At 47.4% G+C, this 26395-nt stretch overlaps 2 protein-coding genes across 2 annotated transcripts in view; one reads left to right on the top strand and one right to left on the bottom strand.

The window, feature by feature from the left end:
* LOC144149266 (inositol-trisphosphate 3-kinase A-like) overlaps nt 1–26395 on the bottom strand; it is a 488782-nt gene that overhangs the window by 215539 nt on the left and 246848 nt on the right. The gene's annotated exons all lie outside the window — the stretch shown is intronic.
* Nucleotides 97–20408, top strand: LOC144148781 (uncharacterized). The gene is made up of 5 exons (XM_077680292.1): nt 97–542; nt 5989–6019; nt 8979–9117; nt 13564–13945; nt 20051–20408. The coding sequence occupies exons 1-5, from the start codon at nt 495–497 to the stop codon at nt 20345–20347; spliced, it is 897 nt and encodes a 298-aa protein (XP_077536418.1). The 5' UTR covers nt 97–494; the 3' UTR covers nt 20348–20408.

Consider the following 26395-nt stretch of genomic DNA (forward strand, 5'->3'; position numbering starts at 1 on the left):
TCGCCTTATTTTTTTGCGCGATCAAACTTCTTTCTGCTTTCAGCATCTGCTTTTATTTCATTGTCCAGCGACATATGCGACTGACATATTTTTCTGCAGCTCAGGTGGCAGATTTGGAAGTCAACCAAGTGCATTGCATAGACAACACAAAAAACCTACAACCTCCGCTATTCCTAGTAACACCCGCCCGTCGCGACACCTAAAGTTACTTGTCTAAATTATCCTGTGCATGCACCCGCAACAGAGAGGCAGCTAGGAAATTATCGTGGAGAAAAATATGCGTTGATCCCCACGCGAAAAAGTTAAAATTGCAAGCTATCTCGGGTCTCTTTTTTGCAACGAGGCAAAGCTCACCACGACTTCGATATCTGGATGCGCGAGACAAGAATAACTATGCGTCACATTATGAGTGACTGGATGAAGTGAAGACCCAGGTACCAACGCCAAAAGCACGAAGATTAAGACACCGAGAGTGTGACAAGGTGTCCAAAGCCATGATAGAAAAATCAATTCGGACAGTGACTGCGGCTACGATTGCTCTGGTAAGAAGCTGATTTCCTTCATGCAAACTTTGCATAGAGAGATTTAAAATAATTGAGCGCTCACGCAGCGTTTAAAACGTGCCGGGACTGTTTCGTGCTAGTGAGACATATTCTGCGCGCGTGTAATGCGGATGTGAATCGATTAGCACAATCTCAGCCAAATGCAGCGAGAAAAGCGGGGAACATATATGGCAGAGAGGTGTGGCAAAGGGGTGATTTAAAGGGACACTGAAGTGATTTGTAAACATTGCGGTATTACTAGCGCAAATTGCAGTCCGGAGTTTCTAGGACATGTTTAGACCACTCTGGGTGCGTTTACGCGGATATATTTAGTAGAAAAATCAATTAGAAAATGCTGTCCCCCTCTCTGCATCCTCACCCATTTTCTGTGGCGTTTTCGTGTGACGTCAAGAAAAAAATACTGGGCTTAACTGCACTACTGCACGCCTCGCCAACCTTCCGAAAGCGAAAGTCGGACCAGTGTTTAGGCCGCGGCCGCCGACGGGTCGTCACAATTCGTTCGCTCAGTTGAAACGAAGCCACGACACGTTTGTGAATGGAAGAATGTGCCTTTCGTTATTTTCTTAGCTTGTACACTGTATCTAGCTCCAAGTCAAGGTTGCTCCACACAAGCGCTGGACAAGCGCACATGCGACGCTTCGCTGACTGGCACGCTAGTAGGAAACTGTAAGGCCACTTGAAGGCGGGAGAAGAGTCAGCGAAGTCAATATAGGTACTAAGGAAATAAAATCAACTGATACTGTTACCGTACAGCGTAAAACGAGGGAGCACGAAGCACGTTTTTGCGCTGGGAGAACAAGCAGAGCGGTCAGCAGCACGACCACACATCTGCAAACGCTTTTCCGTCTAAGAAATGCAATTGCTAGACGTGAGACATTGTGGAAACTTGGGGGACGCTTACTGCACGACCGCTATACAACAATTAATCATTTAAGATACTTGAAATGCGAAAACTAAATAAAAATATAAACTGATTATACATTATATACCTTATATGTCCAACATCGGCAGCGCTGGCTCATGGCCCAGTGGTCTGAGCGCTAGGTATGTAGTTCGGATTCTCGAGGGTGCATCCTTTTTTTTTTTGTAAGTTGATTTCTTCGTTTCCCGCCGATGTTTTCTATACTGAATTTACCATTTTTGGGCCGTAACGTTCAGTGCTCCACGAGCGAGTTCGCAGAACGCGCGCGGACTGACACTGACGCGCTAGCGACTTCTCGTTGGCGTGCTGTTGCCATAAGTATCGACTGCTTGCCGGCAGTGGGCACATGCCAGAATCAGCAGACCCTTGGTCTGGTGCGAACACGCTTTTTAAGACACATGCATGAGTGAGGCAAGCTCCGAATATGCGGGAAAAGCGCATGGCATTTGAGCGTCTGCAGTGACGCGGAGGGCGTTCATCCCCTGCGTAGGCCTCGGCTAGTGCTTGCTACGATTTCAAGCCGTTCTAGTAGTAGGCTTATCTGAAGCATTTTACAGCCGACTACATGACAGAAGCGCGGTATGGCGATGAGATATCGAGAATGCCCATCCAACGATAACATCGGATGCCAAGCATGTTGTTTCACAGAACCGAAACCGAAACTTGTTTGAATGCTAATCTTGGACATCGTCCAATCACGTAGGACCTTTACCTGACGTCACTGCGGTTAGTTGGTGCAGCCGCCGCAAACTGCACATGATAGTTTTTCTTCTTGCAGGATTTATAAAATAAATACAGCCTTATCGCCCGGATAAACGATGAAAAGTGTGTTCATTTGAGCTAATATACGCAGTGCAAGCAGAAACGGGAGCTTGATAAATTCACTTCAGTGTCCCTTTAAATAGCCTTGAAGACCAAACACAAGTTTGGTTCCTTCAAAAGACGGCCTCGTGAGAATTATACTGACACCAGTTTTAACGCAAACTTCGCTCAAATAAGCTATATAATTAGGGAAAAAGGGAATGGCCATGCGACCCACTCGCTCGTTTCCCGCAACAGAGCCTATGATGTCATACCAGCCTGCTCTGCGATTGGCGGAGGCCGGCAAAAAAATCAAACGCAAATCAGGCTGAGCTTATAAGCTTGCAGAACGAGCGATTTGTGCTTAAATTTAGGCCTCATTCTTTTTAAAGCAATAAGAATGGTGGGACAAACAGTGAAAGATACGAAAGCACATGTAAACATAGAAGTACTGATGCGTACTGCTGTTGGTACAGCATGCACTATGCTTGGTTTAGCTGCACAGCACTGCGGGGCTTTGGGGTTGTCTCAGACGACACTGGCCGATTGACGCAAGCAACGGTGTCTTACGTGACCATATTTGTCGAGCGAGCACTATGTTTCACGAAAGGATTATTTTCTCCCAGAACAAAAACAAGCCAGGTTTAAATACGGTCAAAAACAAACCAAAGGCAGAAAACGGCTTGCTACGGTATGGTGGCGCCATCTAGGTTCAGTAACGTAAACAAACGCGCGAACGCCGCCGTAAGATACCTCGAAGCCAGGGCCGCCGTATAGGCTGGAGACACCCTTTGAACGATCCCGTGCCGCCGCAATTGGGACAACGTGCTCTTTTCGTTTCCCACGATTCCCAGCAACACGAAACAGAGAAGATGAATCAAACCTCGCCAGTAAACCGCGTTGCGGCGATAATTTTAGCGCGGTTTTGATACAACGACTTGCTTCGGGGACGAGCGAGTGACCCAAAATGGCGGCGTCAGCGTATACGTGTCTCCACCCTGTACGGCGGACGCGTGAATAAAGGCACCCCAGGCTGCAGAGCGGTTGGTTCCTGTGATGTCATTGCAGACCACGAAAACACACGATTTAGCGGGAAAATCAGAATTTCAACTTAAATTGATTAATGTATCAGTGAATAAAGCATAGTTTTTATCAGGACAAGCGCTGGAAGCACTATAAAAACCTTTCGAATAAAACAAACTTGTATTTTGTCTTCATGGCTAGAGGCTGGCAGGTGTCTCTAGCACGGACGCACCAATATACTCATCACAGGCTAAAACTTTTGAATGAAACTTTTTGGAGCAGTTTAGGATAGCCAATGTCAGTTTCGTAAGGAACTACGACTAGAAAAAAACATAGGCGGCCCCACTTAACAGTTGAGACGCAGTTTAAAATCATTTCTGCCTTTTTTGGTAAGACAAATGAAACTTATCAAGTCTTGAACCAGAGCTGCAGATGATTGAAACGTCGCAGTCAGTATAGACATCGGAGGCACAGATGGGCGGCGCCAGTCTTCGTTGCCTACCTTTATCAAATCAAATCAAATCAATTTTATTTTCAACATTACTATGTTGAAGGTCACCCTCGCGTAAAAGTTGCTATACGCAGCTTGGCGGGGCTAGGGGGTCTAATATAAATTTCGATGGCACACATGGATACAGTGATAATTAAAAAAAAATATATATATATATATACAATCACGTGATACAAGAACTATATTTTTACAAAAACATCTGTATAACAGCAGCATTGGTTTGCAACAAAAGCGGAGAAGAGAATGACAGACAAAACTTTTCCCGCACTTTACGCTTCGTAATTACTAAAGGAATTCAACCCAACAGACCGACAAAATATGTAAATAAAAAAAACTGTACACAACATTTACCAATTGACGTAAGCATGACGAAGGGCATGTCGCGTAAACCTCCGTCCTGAAAATTAGACGTTGTTTCTGTTTAACATGAAGGAATGTTATGTGGCAATGTTTGGAAAAATAGTAGTTAGTTCAGGGAAATGGAACTAACCACATATCAGGTGTGCTAGCTAAGTAATTCTGGAACCGGGTTGTGAGGCAGGATAATCGTTTCAGGAACTGCTGGTAGATAGCATCAGAAAAGTGGAATTGGAAGAGCAAGCGGTAATCATTTAGATGGGGACCACGTTTCCAAAGATCTGAATTATGCTGACGTTCAGGGGAAAAGAGAATGTTGAAATGACAAGGAATCGTCAGAAAATGGCAAAATTTCGGGAGCCAGCGTTTCCACAAGACGACTTGCCTTCAGACAAGCCTCCTTGTTCAAATGATGGCTCCAGCGACCGGCATTTCTTTCTTATACAATTTGTCATAATTGTTTGTTAAAGTCACTCGGTTTCGCAGTTTCAATGGGTAACAAAACGCAAATTTTATTTGCTAACGATGACCAACCAAGCAGCGCTCATTCATTCATCCGTAGACTCTTATTGCTCTTATGCTTGTTGAAAAAAATTCCAGAAATTCAAGGATTTTCGAGGGTCTGCAAAAATTCTCACAACATTCAAGGTCCAAAAAGAACGTTTGCAAATTCAACGGTTTTCAACGTTTTCAAGGACACAATGACACCGCTTCTAGAACAGAAAAAAAAAAACAGATTGGATGCGCTCAGCTGAGTTTACAGGATGGAACCTGTCAAGAATTTGAAACTCTTAAGACCAAATGACATAACCAGGCAAATTTGGCCAGGAGGCCTTAAAATATGTTGCATATCCCAATTGATATCAAATGTGCGACTGCGTATCAAATGTGCCTTATGTGTTTCCTTTCTTTAATGCTGTATCTTTTGTACTTTCGAACTGTATTTTTGTACTGTAATTTTGTACTTGCTGCTATTATTGCTGTACCTTTGTCACTTGTTCTTTTTTCTTCTTTGTTGCCTTGTAATTTTTTTAGCGCTGTGTCATACCTTTCTGCACGCCCCCCCCCCCCCCCCCCTTATGTAATGCCCTCAGGGCCCTTAAGGTGGAAATGAATGAAATGAAATGATATGCAACTGGTGACATATGTGCTTTCAATATGTAAACTACATTATAATATTCTTGATTTTTTTAGTATACAAACAGCCCTCAGCTTCTACGATTCCCTTATCATTCTTTTCCTGAAAGGCTATAGTTGAAGACACAGAATATGGTGACGTTTCGATGCAATAGAGGCGCCCGTTATATTGAGTATTAAACTGGCTTTCATACCTTATGTTCGGGACCATGAGCTAAAAATAGCTTATTTAACTATGAAACGTTTGCCAATGTGTGGTAATACGTGTTACGCAATTATTTGAAGAAAAAAAGAAAACCGGAGACAAATATGCTTCCTTCCAGATACACAGTAATTTTGCTGCATTTATATAGATAAATGAGAGGCTGGTACGCAGGAGATACCAGAAATAGAAACCCTGCAAAAACAAAAAAAGCTTAGAAAGAAACAGTATGCATATCTTATCTTTTTAGATTTCGATCTTATCTTTTCGTAGTATCTTTTTACATCTCTTATTTTTTGTGCATGTTTGTGTGTTTGTAGACAAGCTACTTATACCCCTGTCTTTCCTCGGAATAAATAAGTTGTTAGTAGCGCATCTGTCTCGTCGTTCTTCGTTTTTTTTTCTATCCTGGTTTTTAGCGCTCGTTTTCCTTAAGCAATGCTTCCATACTTTTGTCAAACTTTTCTTCTAGTTTATATGCGGAAACACGGCTCCGGTTATGGGTGAGTAACTGTTTAAATCACTCCACGCCAAGGGAAAGGAGGCTAGTCATTGGTACTGGAGAGCATGCGCAAAAAAGACCACTGCGGTACTTCCACGTTGGGCTATTATTATGTTAATCCGGTGCCCCCGCAAGAAATTAATGGCTCCAAGTATAAAAATGAAGACGCCCTATTTCCGAATCTTGGACGACAAAAGAGGGGACCAAAACTAAGCAGACAAACGATCGCGCCGTTAGGGCGAATATGCGCTACGCAGTGCCGTGAGGAATTACTAGGCTTTTTCAGCAAGTCAGTATCTGTTGCACGTTTTGATTACTTCTGCTTTTATTTCTGTAAACTAAAATTCACAAGCGTATGCACTGCCGCGTAGGATGTCCTAGAGCCAAACCGTACGCGCCAGGTACTTTCGCAGCGGCCGCTGACGAACGTCGACCTAATTAAGCGGGGAGCGTGCAAGCCGGCGGGAACAATTGGACGCCGGGAGGGCGCAGGCCGGCCGGAGTTGAGGTACGTCGGTGGATGACGCAGACGGCAATTAGCTAGGGGCGCTGTAGTATCGACACACCTCTACGTTCGGTGGTTCCAGGATGGGGTGTTACCTTGTGCCGCTAGTGCATGCATGGCGGAAGAAAAATGAGGAAATTTTGAATTGTTTGACGAGAGGCATAAGCGAGTTCGAGGACTCGGGCGGGATTACTGGGTAGGAGATATGAACGCCCACAAGGAAGATTTCGATGGATAAACAGATCACAATTTGCTATACATGTATGAGGAAAACCAGCTATAGAAATAGTGAATCGAGAACGCAAGTTGGCCGGACAAAAAAACGGGGTGACCGCGGAAATAAACAGCCCAGCATAGACTGTAGTGCAGTCCTAGAAACCCTACAGTGTGTTGCGACGGTAATTGGAACACTTTAAACTTTTTTCCTGAGCGAACCGCCGCTCTGTTCGCGCTCAAACTTCACACAAAGGTCGCATTTTGTAGTCTATTTTGTTTGACACCGGCAACAACGACGGTACTTAGCTGTTTATCCTGAAAATAAATAAAAACGATTTTCGCCTATGGGAAAATGGCGGCTGATTTGACGTGCGAGCCCGACAACCGGGTTTTCAGATCGTCTGCTAGCTCATTTATAGGTGCATTTTCTGATCGTCTGCTGCACCATTTGGCTCCGTACGTGAATCCCAAACGTGCGTTTCACTCTGCAGGTGGTTCCGTCGTTCCAACATCAACTTGCGCTGGCTCGCACTTCCAAATCAGCTGCCATTTTCCCATAGGCGAAAATTGTTTTTATTTATTTTCAGAATACACAGGTAAGTACCATCGTTGTTCCCGGTATCAAACAAAAGAGACCACAAAATGCGACCTTCGTGGCAAGTTTCAGCGCGAACAGAGCGGCGGTTCGCTCAGGAAAATTTTTTAAAGTGTTCCAATTATCGTCGCAACCCCCTGTATGAAAGGCAGCGTGAGAGGAAGATCGGACCCGCCGCGGTGGCTCAGTGGCTAAGGCGTTGCGCTGCTGAGCACGAGGTCGCGGGTTCGATTCCCGGCCGCGGCGGCCGCTTTTCTGATGGAGGCGAAAAGCAAAAACGCCCGTGTGTACGAGATTTCGGCGCACGTTAAAGATCCCCAGGTGGTCAAAATTAATCCGGAGCCCTCCACTACGGCGCGCCTCATCGCCTGCGTTGCGTCGGCGCGTTAAACCCTACAATCAATCAACGAGAGGAAGATCGGTGAAAAAGCAATAAATGGCTTAACAAAGAACCACACGCCGTTAGTCTCGCACATTGGAAGCGCAGCCAGGGCAAATTCAGCCGTAAGTACAGAAGGAGCAACTAATTTGAACAACAAACTAAATGCAGTAATTGATATGGCGGATTATGACATTGAAAAGTGGCGCTAAAAACGTAAAAAAAAAATAACTGGCTTTACAACAATTATGATGGATGAAGCCAAGCATGCAGACCGATGGAAAGTGAGGGGAAACCGAAAAGCTGGTGCAATAAGGAAGTAATATATGCTTTTGAACAGGAGAAGATTGCGCTGAATAAACCTAGAGTACAAAAAGAGCAGAAATTACATTTGATTAGATCTAGTTGGCCAGCGTTAAATGTTGAGCTGGTTGGTTTGCCATCAAAGCGTACACAAACAGCGCGTACAACGGGATAAAAATACTTACGAGGCGTTCCACTCTGTGAAGGTGAATGCCCAACGAAGTCCTGAATCTACGCTGCCTCCCCTTTGCGACGAAAGGAGAGAGACAGCATTTATAATAGAGTACGGCAACTTGTCTTGACGACGGGACAGAGGCCCTGAATGCCTGGAGGAAACTATGCCCGCGAAGCGATTGGAACGGGAAGAGAGTGAGGGCGGTGCGAACGTTGACCTCCGCCCCCTGCAGGAACCGTAGGAAAGTAACATCGTAAGCGCTTGAAATGCCGGCAAACAGAGGCTGGTGCGAAGCGTAGACTCAAACGATTTCGCGCCACATCCGGGACCTGAGTTTGCGCACACGCAGAAAGAAAACACGCGGAACCTTAGCCAAAACAGCTTCGCTCTAAAAGGCAACACAACTCTGCGTCGGGTCGTCTGCACCCATTGTACGCGCTGTTCGCTTACGTTTAAATTGGTGAAATCAATGGAGATATGGCAAACCCACCAGCAGTGTGCAAAATGGCACACGCTAATGTAAAGAAAGTGACTTGAGCACGCAGATGCGCGAGCAATCTTAGAGCGAATATTCATACAATTTCTCGCAATAAATCCCAAGTTCTTCCAAAAAAAATAACATTTGAATGAAATTTATCCGAACTATATTTTTAGTAGCAAAGGTCGGTTGAATATCCTCCAGCGGACACGAGACCTCTTCTTTTGTAAAGTTATAAGGCTGCATTCAAACCACAGTGGTCACGACTCTCTCCACATCACTGTCAAACCGGCGCTATTTGTTTAACAGGCGAATCAACAGTTTTCAACCTGGACAAGTATTTTGAAGAATACGCAGCAGACTTGGCGAGCGTAGACTACACTAAGGTCGGCTGGGTCGACTGCTGGTACAACACCACCCACATGACACAGCGCCGTATATACAAGCCGTAAGTATGCGTACAACCTGCGTCATCTCCACAAACAGCGCGGGAGAAAAAACAGCCCTTTCGGTCGCATGTGTATACAGTTCCGCAGCCAGAACTCTTTTCGCGGCGGTCGTTTTAGATGGTATAAAATCCCACCGCCAGCGATACCTGCGACATTGAGCTGTGAGGTACACCAGCAGTACCTGCCGCGGAGCTCAGTGGCTAAGGCGTTGGGCTGCTGAGCACGAGGACGTGGGTTCGACTCCCGGCTGCGGCGGCCGCTTTTCTGATGGAGGCGAAAAGCAAAAACGCCCGTGCGTACGCGATTTCGGCGCACGCTAAAGATCCCCAGGTGGTCAGAATTAATCCGTAGCCCTCAACTACGGGGCGCCTCATCGCCTGCGCTGCGTCGGCGCGTTAAACCCTACAATCAATCGACACAACAGCAGTAGACGAAGTAAATGAGTAGCATGGCACTTGCAGGCTTTCCCGCATGTTGCAGTCGGAGCTGTTCTGATGCGATCTGCTCTAAGCAGGAGAAGACAAGTAAATCAATGGAGAGATAAAATAAGAAATTCAGGGGCAAATATTGGATTCGGACACTAGAGGTAGACATAAGTAAAATTAGGCCGTGTCGAGAGTGCCGTACGACGGTGCAATAAGCGCTCCACTAAAGTGAAGTCCACGGGTGTATCGCAAAAAAAAAAAAAAAAAAAAAAAAAAAAAAACCTGCCGCATCTGGCACTGCTTCGCTCTCCCTTCGGTAACGTAACGTAACGTAACGACACGTAACGCAACCTAACATTACCAAACGAATACAAAATAATAGTCTACAACAGCGAAAACTAAGCTAACCAATGAAAAATATAACTTAAAACGAGGGTGTTAAAAAATGGAGGTAGGACCCGGACTACAACCATCTCCTTGATATGATGAAGCTAAGCCTAAACCTCCACACCACTACGGCAGATCCTCCGCCCTGTGCCAGCTTAGTGTCAAAAATTGTAATGTCGTCGTACGGTACTGCAGACATGGCTGCAGCGCTGAGCTGGAGCGCCAGCGAAAAACACCCTGGACACCCCGATAAAACTATGATGGTGATGATGATGATAGTGGCGGTGGAAGTGGTGGTGGTGATGATTAGTGTTTGTTGTAAACGTTGGTTGGGCCCCGGTGCTGCTGTGATCTCGATGAGCAGGGTGTTGTGATCACCATTAGGTGAATTCTGTGTGTTTGCACACCGAGATCTCACGAATTCCCCGCAGAATGTGCGATTAGGATTCGTGCTCTTGATAAAGTCGCCTACCTGCGCGTGTGTTCCGCGGTGCCGCTCATGATTGCGTATACCCTGCTTCTTGCACGGCGCAGGGAGCGCAGGAGTACAACTTCGGTGTAGCCCCATGTCGCGTGCGCAGCACTGGTGTCCAGCCATCAAATGCAAGAGCTTTCTTTTGGTTCGCATTTTAATGTCTTCTTTATTGCCTATTACGTCCAGCTTACGTACGCTACGGGAAATGTCGAAAATCTTGTGAAGCATAGATCATGATATCTGCTTGTGAATAGTACTGTGAATCATTTGATTTTTGAGTATTTGATATTTATTTCTTGGGAAAAGCAAGGGGAGGCTGAGACTGAAGGGGCCTGACAGAGGCCTCAGCCATCCGATTTACAGCGTACATAGTTACACGTCTGTTCAAAAAATTTAAGCATAATAGCACAATCGTAATAGAGAGATAGCACAAAGCAAAGTCATTACTACATTTCCTATGTATTATACAAAGCATAGGTCTAAAATTCACAGAAGGATAACAGTGTACACATAAACGCTGTAATTCGTACGCCTGAAGTTTCACCAGGAACACTACCACGTCACAATTACGTATGAATGTATTTTTGTTTGTAACGGTTTTTAATTTCTACCTTTAGGGGAACATGTACACCTATATTTCAAACCCTTAATTATATATCAGTATTGCAAGCGTTTTGCTTAAGTAACACTTCTTTGACCTGTTTTTTAAACGTAAGTTCACTGGCGTCGAAGTTTAATTTTTCTCCCAATTTATTTAATATTCATGACTGGTACAGGATTGCTCACCATCATCATCATAATCACCATCATCATCATCAGCATCCTACACAGGCCCACTGCAGGACGAAGGCCTCTCCCATTGACCTCCAACCGATCCTGTCCTGCGCTGCTCGAGTCCACAGTTTACCCCCCAAATTCCGTCTCCCCACCGGGTTAATGGCCTTCCCCTTCTCCTAGATCCATCTCTTGGTATCCACCCTGTTACCCTGACTGTCCACCGGTTGTTGGTTTGTCGCACTACATGGCCAGCCCAAGTTCTTGTTCTTTACTTGAACTAAGATATAGTCAAGCCCAGTTTGTTCTCTCATCCAGGTAGCTCGATTCCTGTCCCTGAGTGTTATTCCTAACATTATTCGTTCCGTGGACCGTTGTTGCCGGTCTAAGTTTGCTTTCCAATTGTGTAGTAAGGTGCCAAGTTTCAGCTCCGTACGTCATCACCGGCAGTATGCATTGGTTATAGATTTTTCTTTTGAGTGATAGAGGTAGCTTACATTAAAATTTTGGTCTGTCTGCCCGTCTTTATGTTACTCGACTCAGTCACCCCTCCAAAAAAATTACGACCACCTCCCCTCGCGGGAACCCTGGTGTGATGCGACGCTGAGGGGGGTTCAAGCGCAGGCGGAGAGCAACCGTCGACCGAAAGGCCGCCGGAGAGCGGCACACCGGTTATATGCGCAGCGCGCCCGAAGGAGAGGAGACCGCGGAGAGAGAGAGTACTGCACATGCGCAGCACCGCCCACCGGCGGAGTGAGAGCGCGCTGGGCCGCACACCCGCAGATGTTGAGAGAGAGTGTTCGCTCTCACCTGGGCACGCGCCGGCGCCAGTGCGTCTGCCGCGGCTATGACGCAACACAATCTAACACAATCCACTTTAATCCAATCCAATCCAATCCAAGCCAAGCCAATCGGATCCAATCCAATGCCCCTCGCGAGAGAGTGTTCACTATCGGAGAGGAGAGGGGGTGAGCGGAGGAGAGTGCGGACGCCGACGACGACGGACGCACGCAGGAAGGACAGGGCCGCCGACAAGAAATGCTCTCAGCGTCGCATCTAAAACCGTTGAAGAACACTTGAGCAGGGAGTATACTCGGTGTCCCAGCTATCATGCACCAAGAATAAAAAAAAAGGCAATGGCGTCACTCGAAAGAATAAAAAAAAAGGCAATGGCGTTACTCGAAAAAAAAAACCTAGTGCATAATGTTTGCTGTACTGTGGAGAAGCGGACAGTAATTTTTCACTACTGTGACTTAATTAATTGATTCTAATTAATTATATAACTTGAGAACTACTGTCCTACTCATGAAAGTGTCAATGAGACACTTGTAGGTACGCACAAGAGGCATGTAACTGCGGTATTTTCAGCGATGAACTAATTGCGTACTCATTTATTCTGACTGGGAGAGTTTTATTCTGGGAGAGTGTTCGTGACAGGTTCGGCAGAGTACTATCGTCTTCAGACGACATTCGCGGCAAAGCAAGGTCATACGCGGCCAATTCAATCTTTTTGTTTTCTTGTTCTTCCGTCATATGGCTGGCTTCCACTTCCTTTATGAACGCGGACACCACGGAAAATCCCGAGGCTAACAGTTTTGGTGCAAAATACGCGTGCGTGTGTTCTCACTTGTTCCTACGTTGTGTGTGCTTGCATGTTTCGTCATAGTTTTCTGTGCACGCGTTGCTAAATGCAAGACCAAATGTGTAGTTCATTTTTAATTCAAAGTGTGCTCTCCTGCCCAGTTAGCCGATATCGTAAACATTTGGCTAGCTTTGTTTTGTTGCCGCAACCATGACCGTCGGTAAAAGCACATATTCTTGAATCGATCGTTAACAGCTGGTATTGGCGAGAGCTTTTTCTTACTGCTGTGGTCGAAAAACAATGCGTTATTTGCATTTGTTTCACATCAAGCTGAACATTTCAGCGAAATCTCAGCCCAGAAAATAGTGCACACCCATGAATTATTCCTGCTCTGTTACCCAATGTAGTGAACTGCCAGCTTAATCCTAACAGCTAGAATTAGTGGGATGCGTACGTTCAAACTTTTATCGCCACAAGAATACTGCGGCCCACTTCTTCCACCTTCAAAACTTGTTTTTATGTTCCCCTTTATCCCTAATATACAACGATAGCAGAGAAACTGCGCCTCGAACTATGACGGTAGCAACAAATTTAATTTGACTTAGCACCAAACCCCTGTACACGAAACATTCTCGTGCGTCTATGAAACAGGTACAATGGCATGTTTTCTTCGCCCAGCAAGCGATAAAAAAAAGAAACGACACATGGCCTCAAAACATAGGTTCCCATCTTCGCACATTCAAAGTACGCATGACAGTCGCCATTCGGACTGAACAATCACGTGCAAAATAATCCTTCACAGGTACAAGGTAACCCTTCAGGTCGGCCGGTTCGAAATGACACCGGGCGCTACTACCTTGCAGCAGCCGAGCGTCGTCTACAGGCACAAGTACGTCAACAAGCAGAAAACGGAGATTACGGCCTGGATAGATAAAGAAGTCGAGCGGGAGGAGGTCAACGAGGTGACCACCACCAAAGGGTTCGAATGCAACATAACCATGAGTCTGACCGCGACCATCAAGGGCGTCGTCGACATAGGCGGAGGCGTGTCCGTCAACATGCTGCTCCACAAGACCAGGACCGAGACGACGGCCACGGAGAAGACCATCAAGATTGTGATGAAGGTGACAGTACCGCCGATGACCGAGGTCACCGTAGAGTGGCACATGAGCGACGTCAAAAGGGTTGGTTCAAGTTTTTCCATACTTTTAACGAACATACTCAAGCAATATGTGCGGTTAAATATGTGAAATTTCCATCTTTCTGCGTGTGTACAGGAAAGAAGGCGGATAAACGTGCGTTACTTCCCCAATACACATTGCGGATACCACAGACCTGTTTGAAATGTGTGGGCTAAAACCTACTGCAAAGAGCGACTTTTCTAATTTCACTAATTAAGTGCGGAGTACCTTAGGACCACCCAATGTCCGTCCGCGTCTGTGCGCATAGCATTTGCAATCGCAAAAAATCACACAGGATTCGACCCTGTAGACTCGACAGAGCTAGTGCAGTCGTCCTACTCCTACCCATTGGGCTACGACCGTTTTTTTTTTCTTTATTACCTTTTTGACTTGGGCTACGACCGTGAGTCGGTACCCGAGAGTCAAGCAGCATATTCCCTCGCTTGTAACGGTGCGGAAAAATTGTCAGCTGCTAGAATTGACTCGGGAAGTGAATTCCAGTCTCCTATGTTACCTGGGAAAAAGCTGTTTTGAAAAGAACAAGTCCCTGCGGAAATAGGCTGTAAAGCGTGTTCTCGGGTGTGAAGCGTTCTTCTCGTGGTTAGTGGCTTAAGGATGCAGGTATAGGTAGCGAAACTTTTTTATAGAGTATATTGTGAAGAGCAATAGACGGTTTAGTCTCCTTCTGGTGTAGGTATTATTGTCCGTGGTGAGCTGGGTGGGCGAGTCCTATTATCTGGGTTAGACCGTTGATACGTGCGGTATACCACGCGAGCAACTAAAGTGCACTATTCGGGTAACGCTACTAGTTACACAGTTCGCGCAGGCGTACCGAAATCCTGTTCTCGGCGTTTCTTTACATGCGGTAAATTGTACCAGCGACAGCACGCTGGAACGATTCACACCACAACGGCTCGGTCATCAACATCGGAGATGACTTGGCATCGCGAATGTATCGAATTACAGGTAATTGTATAGCGCACTGAGGACCTCTAGCAATATTTATGTAGAACACAGCGGGTCTCAAAGGGGTGGCCGTATTTGTAATGGGTGTCGTCGCACAATGTATAGGCAAGCTGTTGTTAATTTAGCGTGTTGAACCACTCGTGAGAAAAGGACAATAAAATGGTTATTAATTACGTAAAGGAAAATGGGACCAGAGCGCAGTTGAATTCTTGGTATCGTGGCGCAGTGAATTTGCTTTACGCAGCCACAAAGTATGCAGCATTGTTCAATATACGAAGTTTGATGCAAAAATTAATCGCGTGGTCATCAGTAATGACGAGACTACTATGTACTGCTTATAATCTGCAACCGTGTCCACTGCGCAAAGAAAACTGCGCGGGAAATTGAGTACGGTGCTAGGCTAGGCTTTCGAGCAGTCGGCGATTAGAGAAAGGGTTGTGCGTAGAAAGACCCCTGCCGCATGGTTCGTTTACTGCAGGTCGATGAAAGAATAAACTAAGAGTATAGATCATTGAGTCGGTTGGTGCAGGCACCTGATCGTCCCAACGTCAATGGCGAACCACAAGCGATCCCACACAGAGCACGACGCTACGAAGGGCTTCCCCAAGGGCTTCCCGAGCCTTCTCGTTTTGAAGAGACAGGCTGGCGCGCATGCGCCGGCTGCTGGCTGTCCGCCTTCTGCCCTACGGCAACGCCCAGATTCCCTGCATACATCCATATATAGAGCAACCATAGGCATGCCGTCACCGTCACGACATGTATCAGCCACTCCGTGACACGGCACATGAACACTTCTGGGATGCCTCCTCTTTGCTCAAAGCGCTGCCAGCACGGCTGGCATGACTCTGACACATAGCTCCGCTGTCTTTCACGCGTTCGACTTGTACGCTGGCTTCAACTTCCTCGCCGCTTGTCTCCAAACTTTTCCGGAACTTAACCGCCGGTAGGAAAAACGTCGCCCCGGTGGTGAGGAGCACGAAGACGGCTCCGGACGTTGTAAGGCTTTAGGCGTCCGACATAAACAACGTCCCTTTATCGGCGACTAGAGGACGCCTAAAGAATCCGTGCAGAAACCTTGTAGCGTCTGTGACCTAGCGCAATATACGGTGGCATCCGGTGCAGCAGGAAAAGGTTTCTTCCACAGCTGTGGTTGCCGACAGGCAGACCACAAAACGGCAAGGTCAATAGATAAGCCGTCGCTGCAGTGGCGGCAATCACACGGCGTTTTTTGGTGGGTTTGGGACGTTGACGGTTTAGCTTGGCCGACCTGACGTGCGGGTTCTGCCCGTGTGGTAGCGTCATTGGCATAGTCTGTAGTAGCAGATGGAGGGAGCAAAGTGTATACCGGCAAAGTGGTTTAGCGACCGTGTATAGGAGATATAGAAGCGATGAGAGAGAGAGAGAGAGAGAGAGAGAGAGAGAGAGAGAGAGAGAGAGAGAGAGAGAGAGAGAGAGAGAGAGAGAGAGAGAGAGAGGAGAGAGAGAGAGAGAGAGAGAGAGAGAGACGGAAAGGCCGGGAGGTTAACCAGGTGTAGAGCCCGGTTTAATATAGGAGTGGGAAGGCGCACTCTCTAGTGCCGTTTTGGGCACTACAGTCTTTCATGCAAATTCGTTTCGCTCAGAAAACGTAGAAGGGCTTTCGCCGCTTTCTGTGAACTCGATGGTGGACTCGACCCATGAACTCGACCGATGACCTAAGATAGTCTCTACTGTAAATGGTCGACCGGCCAGTCTTCTGAGCACGGTGGAAAGCACGCTCATCTCCGAAGAGTATTCCGGGCAGCGAGACAGCACATGCTCTATAGTCTCTTCCGCCCCACAGGCGTCACATTGGGCGCTGGTGGCCATCCCGATGAGGAAGGAGTAGGCTTTCGTGAAGGCCACTCCCAACCACAGTCGACAAAGTAAAGTCGACTGGGGTCGAGACAACCCATACGGAAGACGGCGCTGAAGAAGGGGGTCTTGAACATAGAGACGGTCATTCGAAAAGTCCGGTGTGTTCCATTGCTTCATGGTGATTCTGTGAGCAAAGGAGCGAAGCGACCTCGCGGCATCGGTCCTTGAAAGCGGAAGCAGGATGGTGCGTTCGCTGTCGTGGCCTGTACGAGCAGCTTCAGTCATGCTGTGGCCGGACGAGTTATAAGCAAAGGTCTTAATCTAGGGGGCCAGTTGACCCGTACAACGAAAGCACGTCAATGAGAGAGAGAGAGAGAGAGAGAGAGAGAGAGAGAGAGAGAGAGAGAGAGAGAGAGAGAGAGAGAGAGAGAGAGAGAGCTCTTTAATGTGAACTGGTGAAGTAAACCCTGCTAGTGACAATGACAGGGCTTGCTACACCAGATGGGGCGGTGGCTACAGTGATGAGTGGTGAACGTTGGACACTACAAGTACATGAGCGAGAGAGAAAAACAAGAACCGTCAAAAACGAGAAACAAGGAATAGCTCCTAGCAAAGTTCGGTCAGAAACGAAATTTGAAAAAGGAATCGTTAAGGTAAACTATGAACCCAAATACAAAGTAAACGGTGCAAAAAAAAAAAAAAAGAACAGCAAACCAAGAAAAGAAAAATATAACCCCACAGCGCGAACGAGTACGTATCTTGAGACACTTGCATTGTTTACAGTCTAACGAGATTTTAGATTAAAGGGTCCCGTAGTAAGCCAATTCGTTGGAGGGTGGTAGGTAGTGGAAAGTTTGTGTGGGGTGGAGCAAGAGCTAAGGATGTCGTTAACTTCGGATGAAATGAACCGATATCGGTTGGTGAAGTTTCCCAGGAGCGCCGTGCTGCAAATAGACGTGACGCAGGAGAAAAATCAGCGATGTCGGTGGCACAACTTGTCGGAAGGAAATCAGCGATGGCGAAAGGTGTTGCATAACTGTATCAACCGCAATCCACTTCTCCGATGTAGATTTGGGGAAAGGGCCAACTCAGGTAAGCCGACGCCGACCCGATAAAACGGTTCAGTCGGAACGTACCTAACGGTTCAAGACCACCAGCTGGGAGGACGGGTGGGATACTCCGCCGTTTGCAAGAATCACTTGCGCTGACGCCTCGCTGAGCTGGTTGGCAGGCACCGGGCGAGTAAAAGGTACGCCGTGCGCGATCGCAGGTATGCATCAACCGAGATCGTGCACTGTTCTTACTATGGGACTTTATAGAACTGGTGTAGCATCGAGAACAGCATGTGCTCGGGCGTGAGCAGTACCAATGCAGTACCGTCAGAGCGGAAGTTGCGGCGGTACAGCACACCATCCTGGAGCAAGAAGGCGTGCAGCGAGGGGTCGGGAGTAGCCGAGTCAATACTTTCAATTATGGCTCGCAAGGAAGGCTCGCGGTATTGTTCATCACTTATTCACAGTAGGTCAGATATTACAAGAATGCACGTTTCGCAGTCCCGCGCAGACAGACCAGGTGGGTAGACGGGATTGCGAGAGGGGAAATCCGCATCTTGGTGCAAACGACAATACTTGTATACATATAGGTGACTGAGAAAGTGTTGTCTCGGAGGCTCAACGCCCGGCGGACAAGTCGTCCCGTTAGTCTTCATATGATCAGAGCAAGCACAGAGGGCGTGCGTGGTGATCCGTCACAACGGAAGAAGGCCGGCCACAGAGGTAGGAGAGTTTGACGGGGAAAATACGTATGCACCGTCAGGAAGAGGAAGACACGGCGTCAACGGCGCGCAGGTGCCAGAGCGGTAACCGAGTGTGGCCAGGGGAAAGGAACCGTGGCTCGCGGTCAGTTTCAACCACGGCAGCGTGAGAATAAGAAGGCTTAAGGCGGAGTAGTTTCGCCCATAAATCAATCGAGGCAAATGGGAGACGAAAAAGTTGATCGCGAAAATTAGGTCGTATGGGCAGTGATCCAACACAGTGACAAGTGCAACAGTTTGCTGGCCAGCAATGGCGAGGCGGGCGGCATACAGTAGTACCACAATTGAAGACGTACCTCCAGCAGTGACACTCACAGCATAAGATGGCTCCGGTAAGTACTTTTCGAGGACGACGATGCAGTGCCCCACTCCTATCAGAAATTTGCTCGCCAGCTGTCAATCAGGGCACGCTCTCTAAGTGAACTTCCAGTAAACTGCATTCAGACGGCTCCACAGATGATTTCGCGCATAGGTCAAAACTGCAACGCACCTCAGGGAGTTGAATTCTTAAACTTTCCAAGAAAGAACGTCCACGTGGGTCGGCGACTGGGAATGGCGAGGTTGGGCGAGCGGGACTGGAGGCGCTGTGGCGATGGCGGACGGCTGAATCGGGGCATGTAGGCGGGGGAGTCAGCGTATTGCGACGTACTGGTTTTCTGAACGTTATTAAGCCACGGAAGGGTCGCCGAAGCGATTATACGCGTCCCTGGCATGCGGTGTGCAGTTAAGACAGCGGTTGTATTTTCTCGCCACTGCTCTCACTTGTTGAGAAGGACGCTGAGGTGTTCGAAAGGACGCAATAGACTTGAGTTGGCTTGTCGTATTTGATATTTAGCCAGCGCTCTGGCCTCCCGCGCTGCACGATTCCGCGTTACTTACGTTGACCATGACTTTCTTCGAAAGCAGCAGAAAATCCGCACGTCTTCCTTGACCCACGGCTGCCTCCTAGCTCTAATTGCGAACGAAACAAAAAGGTTTGCGCCACTTGAGCTCCTGTTCTGGCCGCAATTGGTGAGCACCTATCGATGTTGTGGGAGAACGCGTTTCGAAGAGCTTAGCTTACGGTTATCCTTTCAGAATAGTTGTGTTGCGAGCTCTTCGTGCTTCTATAAGTGAGACACACGGCAGCGAGACAGGCAACCAGACTACTTATGGCGAAATGGGCATGCGGACGGAAGCAGACCGTGGTCAAGCTTTCGTCATTTCATCTTTGTGCCCCTGCCGGTGAGCACTGCGTTTTCTACCGTATATGGATACTCGGTACCATGCACAAAGAATGCGGCCCCGTTGGGGAGCTCCGAACGTATGTCTCCTGTATGCGTTGTTACATAACTCGAGCGTGCGAGCTCCTCCCGCGAATCTCGGTCCGCTGAAACGTTGATTGTTATGGCCACTTTTTCTTGAAGTCGTTTACTTTGGTACGGCTTGAATACAGGCGACGCTTTCTTAGCAAGCTCTTCCTTCCCACTGACATTGTTTGTGTGTTTACGCAGACGTACAAGTGGACCATGGAGATGATCGCGTCTGGCTACTGCGCCGTCTGGTTCAACCGGAAGGTGGACAATGAACACCTGCACTTCGTACCGCTCAAGGATCTCGTCCATTGGAAGAAAGGGCCCCTCGTCCTTTTAAAAAATGGTAAAGTGCAGTACATGACCCAAGGCGAAATGGTTTTGACGTCTGTCATGGAGAACAACGTCTATGTCACCGAGACGAAGATTATCAAGGGAGGACGAGGGAAGCGAACGACGACGTGCCGGTCGACGACCCCCCGTCCCCCCGGGGGGTAAATTGACTTGCTAAGTCGCAGCACGTGCCGCAAATGCCTTGGAAATAAAACTCCCGGTTATTTTGTCCCAAGCCCAATGTTGTTATTTGCATTTGTTACGAAGGAAATGTACACCCGGATTCTCAACTGAAGTCGTAGGAACATTTAAGCTAGACGTAAACATTGCGTATTCATTATATCAAGTCAAAGCACCAAATATTTGCCGCAAATTTACCCGTAAAATTTCGACGCAATTTTTTTTGTTGTTTCGCAAAAATAAAAATGCGTATTTAAAGTCATGTGCCACTTACAAGGTCACCCTGGCTGATTCTCTGCAGCAGACAGGGAAGATACGACCTGAAATGGGTATAGTATTAAAAGATTGCCAGCACGCTTATTCAGCACTAATAGTGCGTAAAATCCATACGTTAATCAAGAGAAAGCAAGCAACCCAAGGTTTCAAGGCTAAGATGCCATGAGAGAGAGAGAGAGAGAGAGAGAGAGAGAGAGAGAGAGAGAGAGAGAGAGAGAGAGAGAGAGAGAGAGAGAGAGAGAGAGAGAGAGAGAGAGAGAGAGAGAGAGAGAGAGAGAGAGAGAGAGATCCTTAACGAAGTCTGGCGATGTAAGGCGGGCTAAAATGCCTAGCTTGCTACGCCAGCTGAATGTGGTGGCAAAGGTGATGGGGATGATGTTGAAGAAGTTGACGAGCACGAATGCGTTTAGTTATTTAGAGGGACAGGCCTGGACCTGTGTGTTGCAGGTACGCGATCAGAGCTTTAGTGGCCCATGAAGCACGTTTGTGTCATGCCCACGGACCTAAGGCATCCTTCAGTTGAATTTTTACAGAAAGCGGCAGTTCCAAACACACTACAAGTGACAGACACTCTTTGCGCACTAAATGGAGCACATTCGCAGTGCAGGTGCTGCAAGTTTTCACACACATCTCCGTTTCAATTACGTGCAAAGATAAATTGAAGATAAACTGATGAAGCACTAAGCTAACTGCGAATAAGGGCGTATCGGATTGCATAGATGGAACTACAAAATTGATTTGCAAATCAGAGTTAGTCAAATTCGTTTCGGTGTCGTTAAAATATTTCATTTTTTTAAAGCTCGCGGCACCAGGGGCTGTGCTCTCATGGAGGCTAAAAACAAACCGCTCGTTTGTATGACATTTTCACCCATGTTATAAAACACAGTCGGTATAAACTAATCCCGCAGGTCGTGAATATGGCGCCCCTCTAACTGACCAGTAATTCCGGCGCGTGCGGCCCCAAATTTATTTGTTTTATTTATGCCATCTGAAGAAACAAAATCGGGAAAATTATGGCTTCACGGGTACGCGCCTTCCTAGATAAACATCGCTTGAGCACGGCGGCAAGAAACTAATGAGGGACATCAGAAAGTCTTACCAGTGTCTGTCCCGTATATATAATTATTGGCATGTCAGCCGTTCTTTAAGTTAGAAATACATGTTAAACGGATTTTTACAGCAGCTAAAGAAAGCAATCTATGCGTTAAAAAAGAGAGCCTTAGAGAAGGGATTAAAATCAAACATGAAAAAACGTAATGTTAGCTCGTGCCGCTGTACGCAGTAGAAAAAAAAAATTCCCTCGCACTTCCCCGAAGGGGAGAGTGTGTAAGTGCGAATGCACGGTTGTTGATTGCGCGATTACGGTGGATATCGTGATCTTAATGAGTAGTCGAGAGATTACACACACGCACACAACTACAAAGAAAGATATTTCACTCGTTATTGCTGGTACCGTTGCCCGGTCCGCCATCATCGTTATCGAGATGCAGGACCAGCGACCGCTCTCGACGACGGCGCGCGCTCGACTAATACCCTCCCGCGCCACGCGGCCGCTACACGAGCGCCCTCACGCGTCGGAATGCGGAGCGCCCGCTACGCGAGCGAGAGCTCTCCCGCCCGAAGTGGAGAGGAGGCGCCCAACACCCGCAGTCACTGAGCGGAGAGAGGAGGAGGAGAGTAGCGCCCGCCGTTACGGCGAGGGCTACACGAGCGCCCTCACGCGTCGGAATGCGGAGCGCTACGCGAGCGAGAGCTCTCCCGCCCGAAGTGGAGAGGAGGCGCCCATCTCCCCCCGTTACTCTCCGCTACTGGAGGAGAGTAGCGCGCGCCCATCTCCCCCCGTTGCTAGGGAAGACGAGGAGCGCGCGCACCCGCAGCTGTTGCTATGCGGACGACGGCGGCGGACGATTCAGGCTCGCTTAAGAAGTGCATTCGCACTTAAAGTTGGCCGCGTATCTCCTCCTTTCGTTGTAAATGTCGACGCAAGACGATAGTCGACTGGCGCCTCTGGAGTAAATGCATCCCTTCTCTTTCCAGCTGACCTCTTACGCTGTTGCTTTCCCGTCTCGTTTCTGCCAAGATAACACGCTAGAGCTTTGCTCAAGTGAATTTAAATTTACCGCCTTCCACTGCTCCAAGTCGGGCGCCTCGATGCCAGCGCTGCCGTACGGCGGAGACGCGCGTGAATTGAGGCGCCCTACTACAACGTTAATAGGACAACGTTGGCCTACTCCACGAGCGTTCCAAGCGGAACGTGAATCCCATCTAGTGGAACCTTTCGTTGCTATTGCCGCCAACTGCACTCAAAATTTCGACTTCTTGAAAACCCTATTTCCGTATAGTCTGCTTAAAAAGAAAGCAACATGCAAAATACAACAGCTGAAATACGCACGTGGACGCCGCAAGCGGCCAGCAAAAATCGGCGATTTTGAAACCGAAACCGAGGAGAGCGCGGCCATTGCAGTGACGTTGCAGCCGTCCTGCGAGCGGCCGGACGGTCACCAGTTCGGGAGAATAGAGAGTTATAGCAGATCGGAAAAACGGTTCCGGTACGGTACACGGTACCCGTTACCGGACCGTACCGGGAAGGCTCGTTTTAAGAGTTATAGCAGAGTCTGGTTATTCGCCGCGAGCTCGACATGTAGGTGGCGACACCGTCGCGCTGCTAGTGTGGATGCTCCGCTGAGCGGCCCGTAAGAATGCACACTGTGGGCGCGCTTCGTGCTTTTTTCTCGCCGTATGTGCGCACGAAAGGTGCAAACAAGACTGGTATGCTGTAGTTCGGTTCCTCAACGTTCAATGTAAAGCATGGAAGCGGCAGTCAGCTTTCATTACTGCGCCAAAAAAAGCGACGACTCATCGGGAATCTCAGAATGGCCGTAATTGTGACAATGAAGTTGTACGCTGTGGCTCGTAGCAAGGTCGATCTTTCCAGACTATGGCTTTGAGCTTTCAATAAAAGCATAAATAGAAACAAATCAGGAATCCTCGATCTCTGAAATTCAGTTTACAACGGCAATCTCAATCGCTTTCACTGGTAGCATGACGCATTCTTGCATTTGTGGGATGTCCTGAAATGGTAACACCACCTACCTGCCCCGACATTCTTTCTAAGAGCTTACGATATTTTCGTATGTTCGAAAGGCAACACAAAATTACTGAATTTTGATCAGCGCAGAGATATAAATGTAATTACATTTATATCTCTGCGTTAGAGATAGAGCGGTTAAAACCCGTTAGAGCGCTTAACCGCTCTAACGGGTTTTTTAAATGAAATTTTAACGACTCTGAAGGAAGGTTTGATGAATAACGGTTTCGGATGACTAGTATTTACGGCTTTCGTCGCAGGTGAACTTGCGAATTGAATTCAACGAACGCAGTACAATCAACATATCTCATGTTTAGCTAGGTTTTCGCAAAGTGACAAGCAGGTTTACAGTGTGCAAACCAAGCTTCTGGGACCTCACAGTGAGCACAAATTTTCTGTTACGGCTGCTCTGTTGACCATTTGCGTTCCTTTTAAAATCTAACAGGTGCCTGCAACAGCGACATGTGTTTGAATTCTTGCGTATAAGGTCGCTTACGAACCCTATATAAGATGGCAATAAATGATCGAAGTTGCGCTGTTGCAGATGTAGTAAAACATTTCATTTTTATTTCTCGTTGCGAATCAGCGCAACCGGTTCCCGGTAACTACTTTGTTTTGTAAACTGAATATCGCCTTTGTCTTGGCATTTAATTCTTGAGGATTGGTTAAAAAATGAAATTCTGTGCATTTCCTTTTTTTTTTTTTCGGGAAGGGGGGGGGGGGGGGGAGGGTCCTGCCAACGTTGCAAGAGCAGCGACAACAGAACGCATGTAACGCGAAAAGCCAAACTATGGTTATCAGTATTACTTACAATCGAAACTACACTAGGCGTTGTGTTCTGTAGCGGTGAAAAAGCAGTACTTTAACACGTATTTTCAAAATTAATTAACCCCCCTTTGGTCCGAGATTGTCCAGGAATTGTGGCTCGCCTTTTTCAAAAATGTATTGAAAGCAAGCATTGTGGGAAAAAATTAAAAAAAGAAATCAGCGAGTCAAGGCACACACCCCTCACACATGTGGGCAACAACGTGCATTACACGTTTTCTCCTCTTTCTTTAAACTTAGGTCCACCTTAAGAGGTTAAGACGTGACCATAATAGGCATTTGGTTATGCTGAGTGAGACACGTTTCTGGGCAAGGTGATTCATGTCGGATTTGAAAATGATATATATGAAAATGACACACGAAATGCCACATGACAGACGCACAAACTCACAACTGATTAATTTTACTGAAAAATCCCCCCTAAATACTCTTGCGCACCCATAGAAACGTGTTTTAAATAATACGTAAAATTAGCAACTCGATACAGTTGAGTAAATGTTTATTCCTCCTCCTCAGTACAAACAACGACTGTCCAAAAATGGTATTTATTTTAGAAATATACGGGAAGGACACGATCACACAGGCGCTTGCTGGTGTAAAATACGTGTCCGGTAATGTATGGGCGATAGCGCACGGGTCGTGTGCAGTGTAAATATTTTTGTTTGTTTCTTCTTTCTATAAGGACACAGCGCAGTTTTACAAGGGTGTGGAATTTGCAAGGGTATGCACAGGTCTTGTCGCTTCTTACCCGTTTCGCGTACTAAACTTTTATCCTTTAAATAATCACCACGCCACCTTCCATAAGCACCCTTCGACGTTCCCGAAACGGCAGACGACTGCACTCAGCAATGGGAAAAGTGCAATGTGTGGAAGCAATGTTTACACTCAAGCGGTGACCACGGCGAAGATGTTTCGTGGAATTAAACCAGCGCATTAACCCTCAACGGCCGCTGATTATTGCGTTTCTAGAGGAAATGCGCAAGCAGAGGTAACTATGTCATTGCTTACTGCCAAACGAGCACACATATTGGTTGTTTTGTCATGTGCAGCACGCGTCTTGCGCCGCACGCAACGTGAAAAAGCAGACGACGCGAGAGCGCCATCCACACTAGGAGCGGTTCGTCCCGCCGCCGCCAGGGGCCGACTCTGTTCGCGCTCGGGGCGAATAGCATACCGTAACTACCGTCCATGCTACCGTGACTGGGAGCGACTTGTGTTGTACGTCGTATGGCAATTTTTACTGAGTCTGTGGCGTTTCATGTGCTGAAGTATTAGTTTTCAGTTCTCAAAAGCGCTAAAAACAGTATTAGAAAGAAAAAAAAGCATCCAACGCCCCTACGGAGATTCGAACTGCGACTGCGTGAACATGAAGCGGGCATTTTACCTCTACGACATTTCAATAGATGGCGCCAGCAGGTCAAGCTGGGCTCTCAGTGCATACTTTTTTTTTTTTTATTGGGGCTCTCAGTACATACGGCTGGCTGTTTCTCGTTTTTCGTTGTATTTGAGAGTCCCTCGCCCTGACACCGCCTGTTCCTCACTCGTCGATTTGTAGACGGGCCCCATGTGGCTGTCAATACAAGTTATGTAGCAGTATCGCCTTTATTTATTCTAAAAGAAGCTATCGGACGTGCGTCGCTCGACGACACAAGCCACGGCAGTTGTGCCGGGACTGTGTTTCGCTTGCTGCTTGAGCTGTCAGAATCGCGTGGATTTAACTTGTTGCAACCTCATTTTTCTTAGCGATCTCATATTTACAATCCGTTCGACTAGGCGTGAGCCAATCGTACGTCTCCCAAACCCTTCCAAAGCGGCCGCCCGCTTTCGAACGACGGACCGTCTCG

Source organism: Haemaphysalis longicornis, unplaced genomic scaffold, assembly GCF_048455015.1.
Source record: "Haemaphysalis longicornis isolate Haplotype H1 unplaced genomic scaffold, Haemaphysalis longicornis Haplotype H1 scaffold_8, whole genome shotgun sequence".
NCBI lineage: Eukaryota > Metazoa > Arthropoda > Arachnida > Ixodida > Ixodidae > Haemaphysalis > Haemaphysalis longicornis.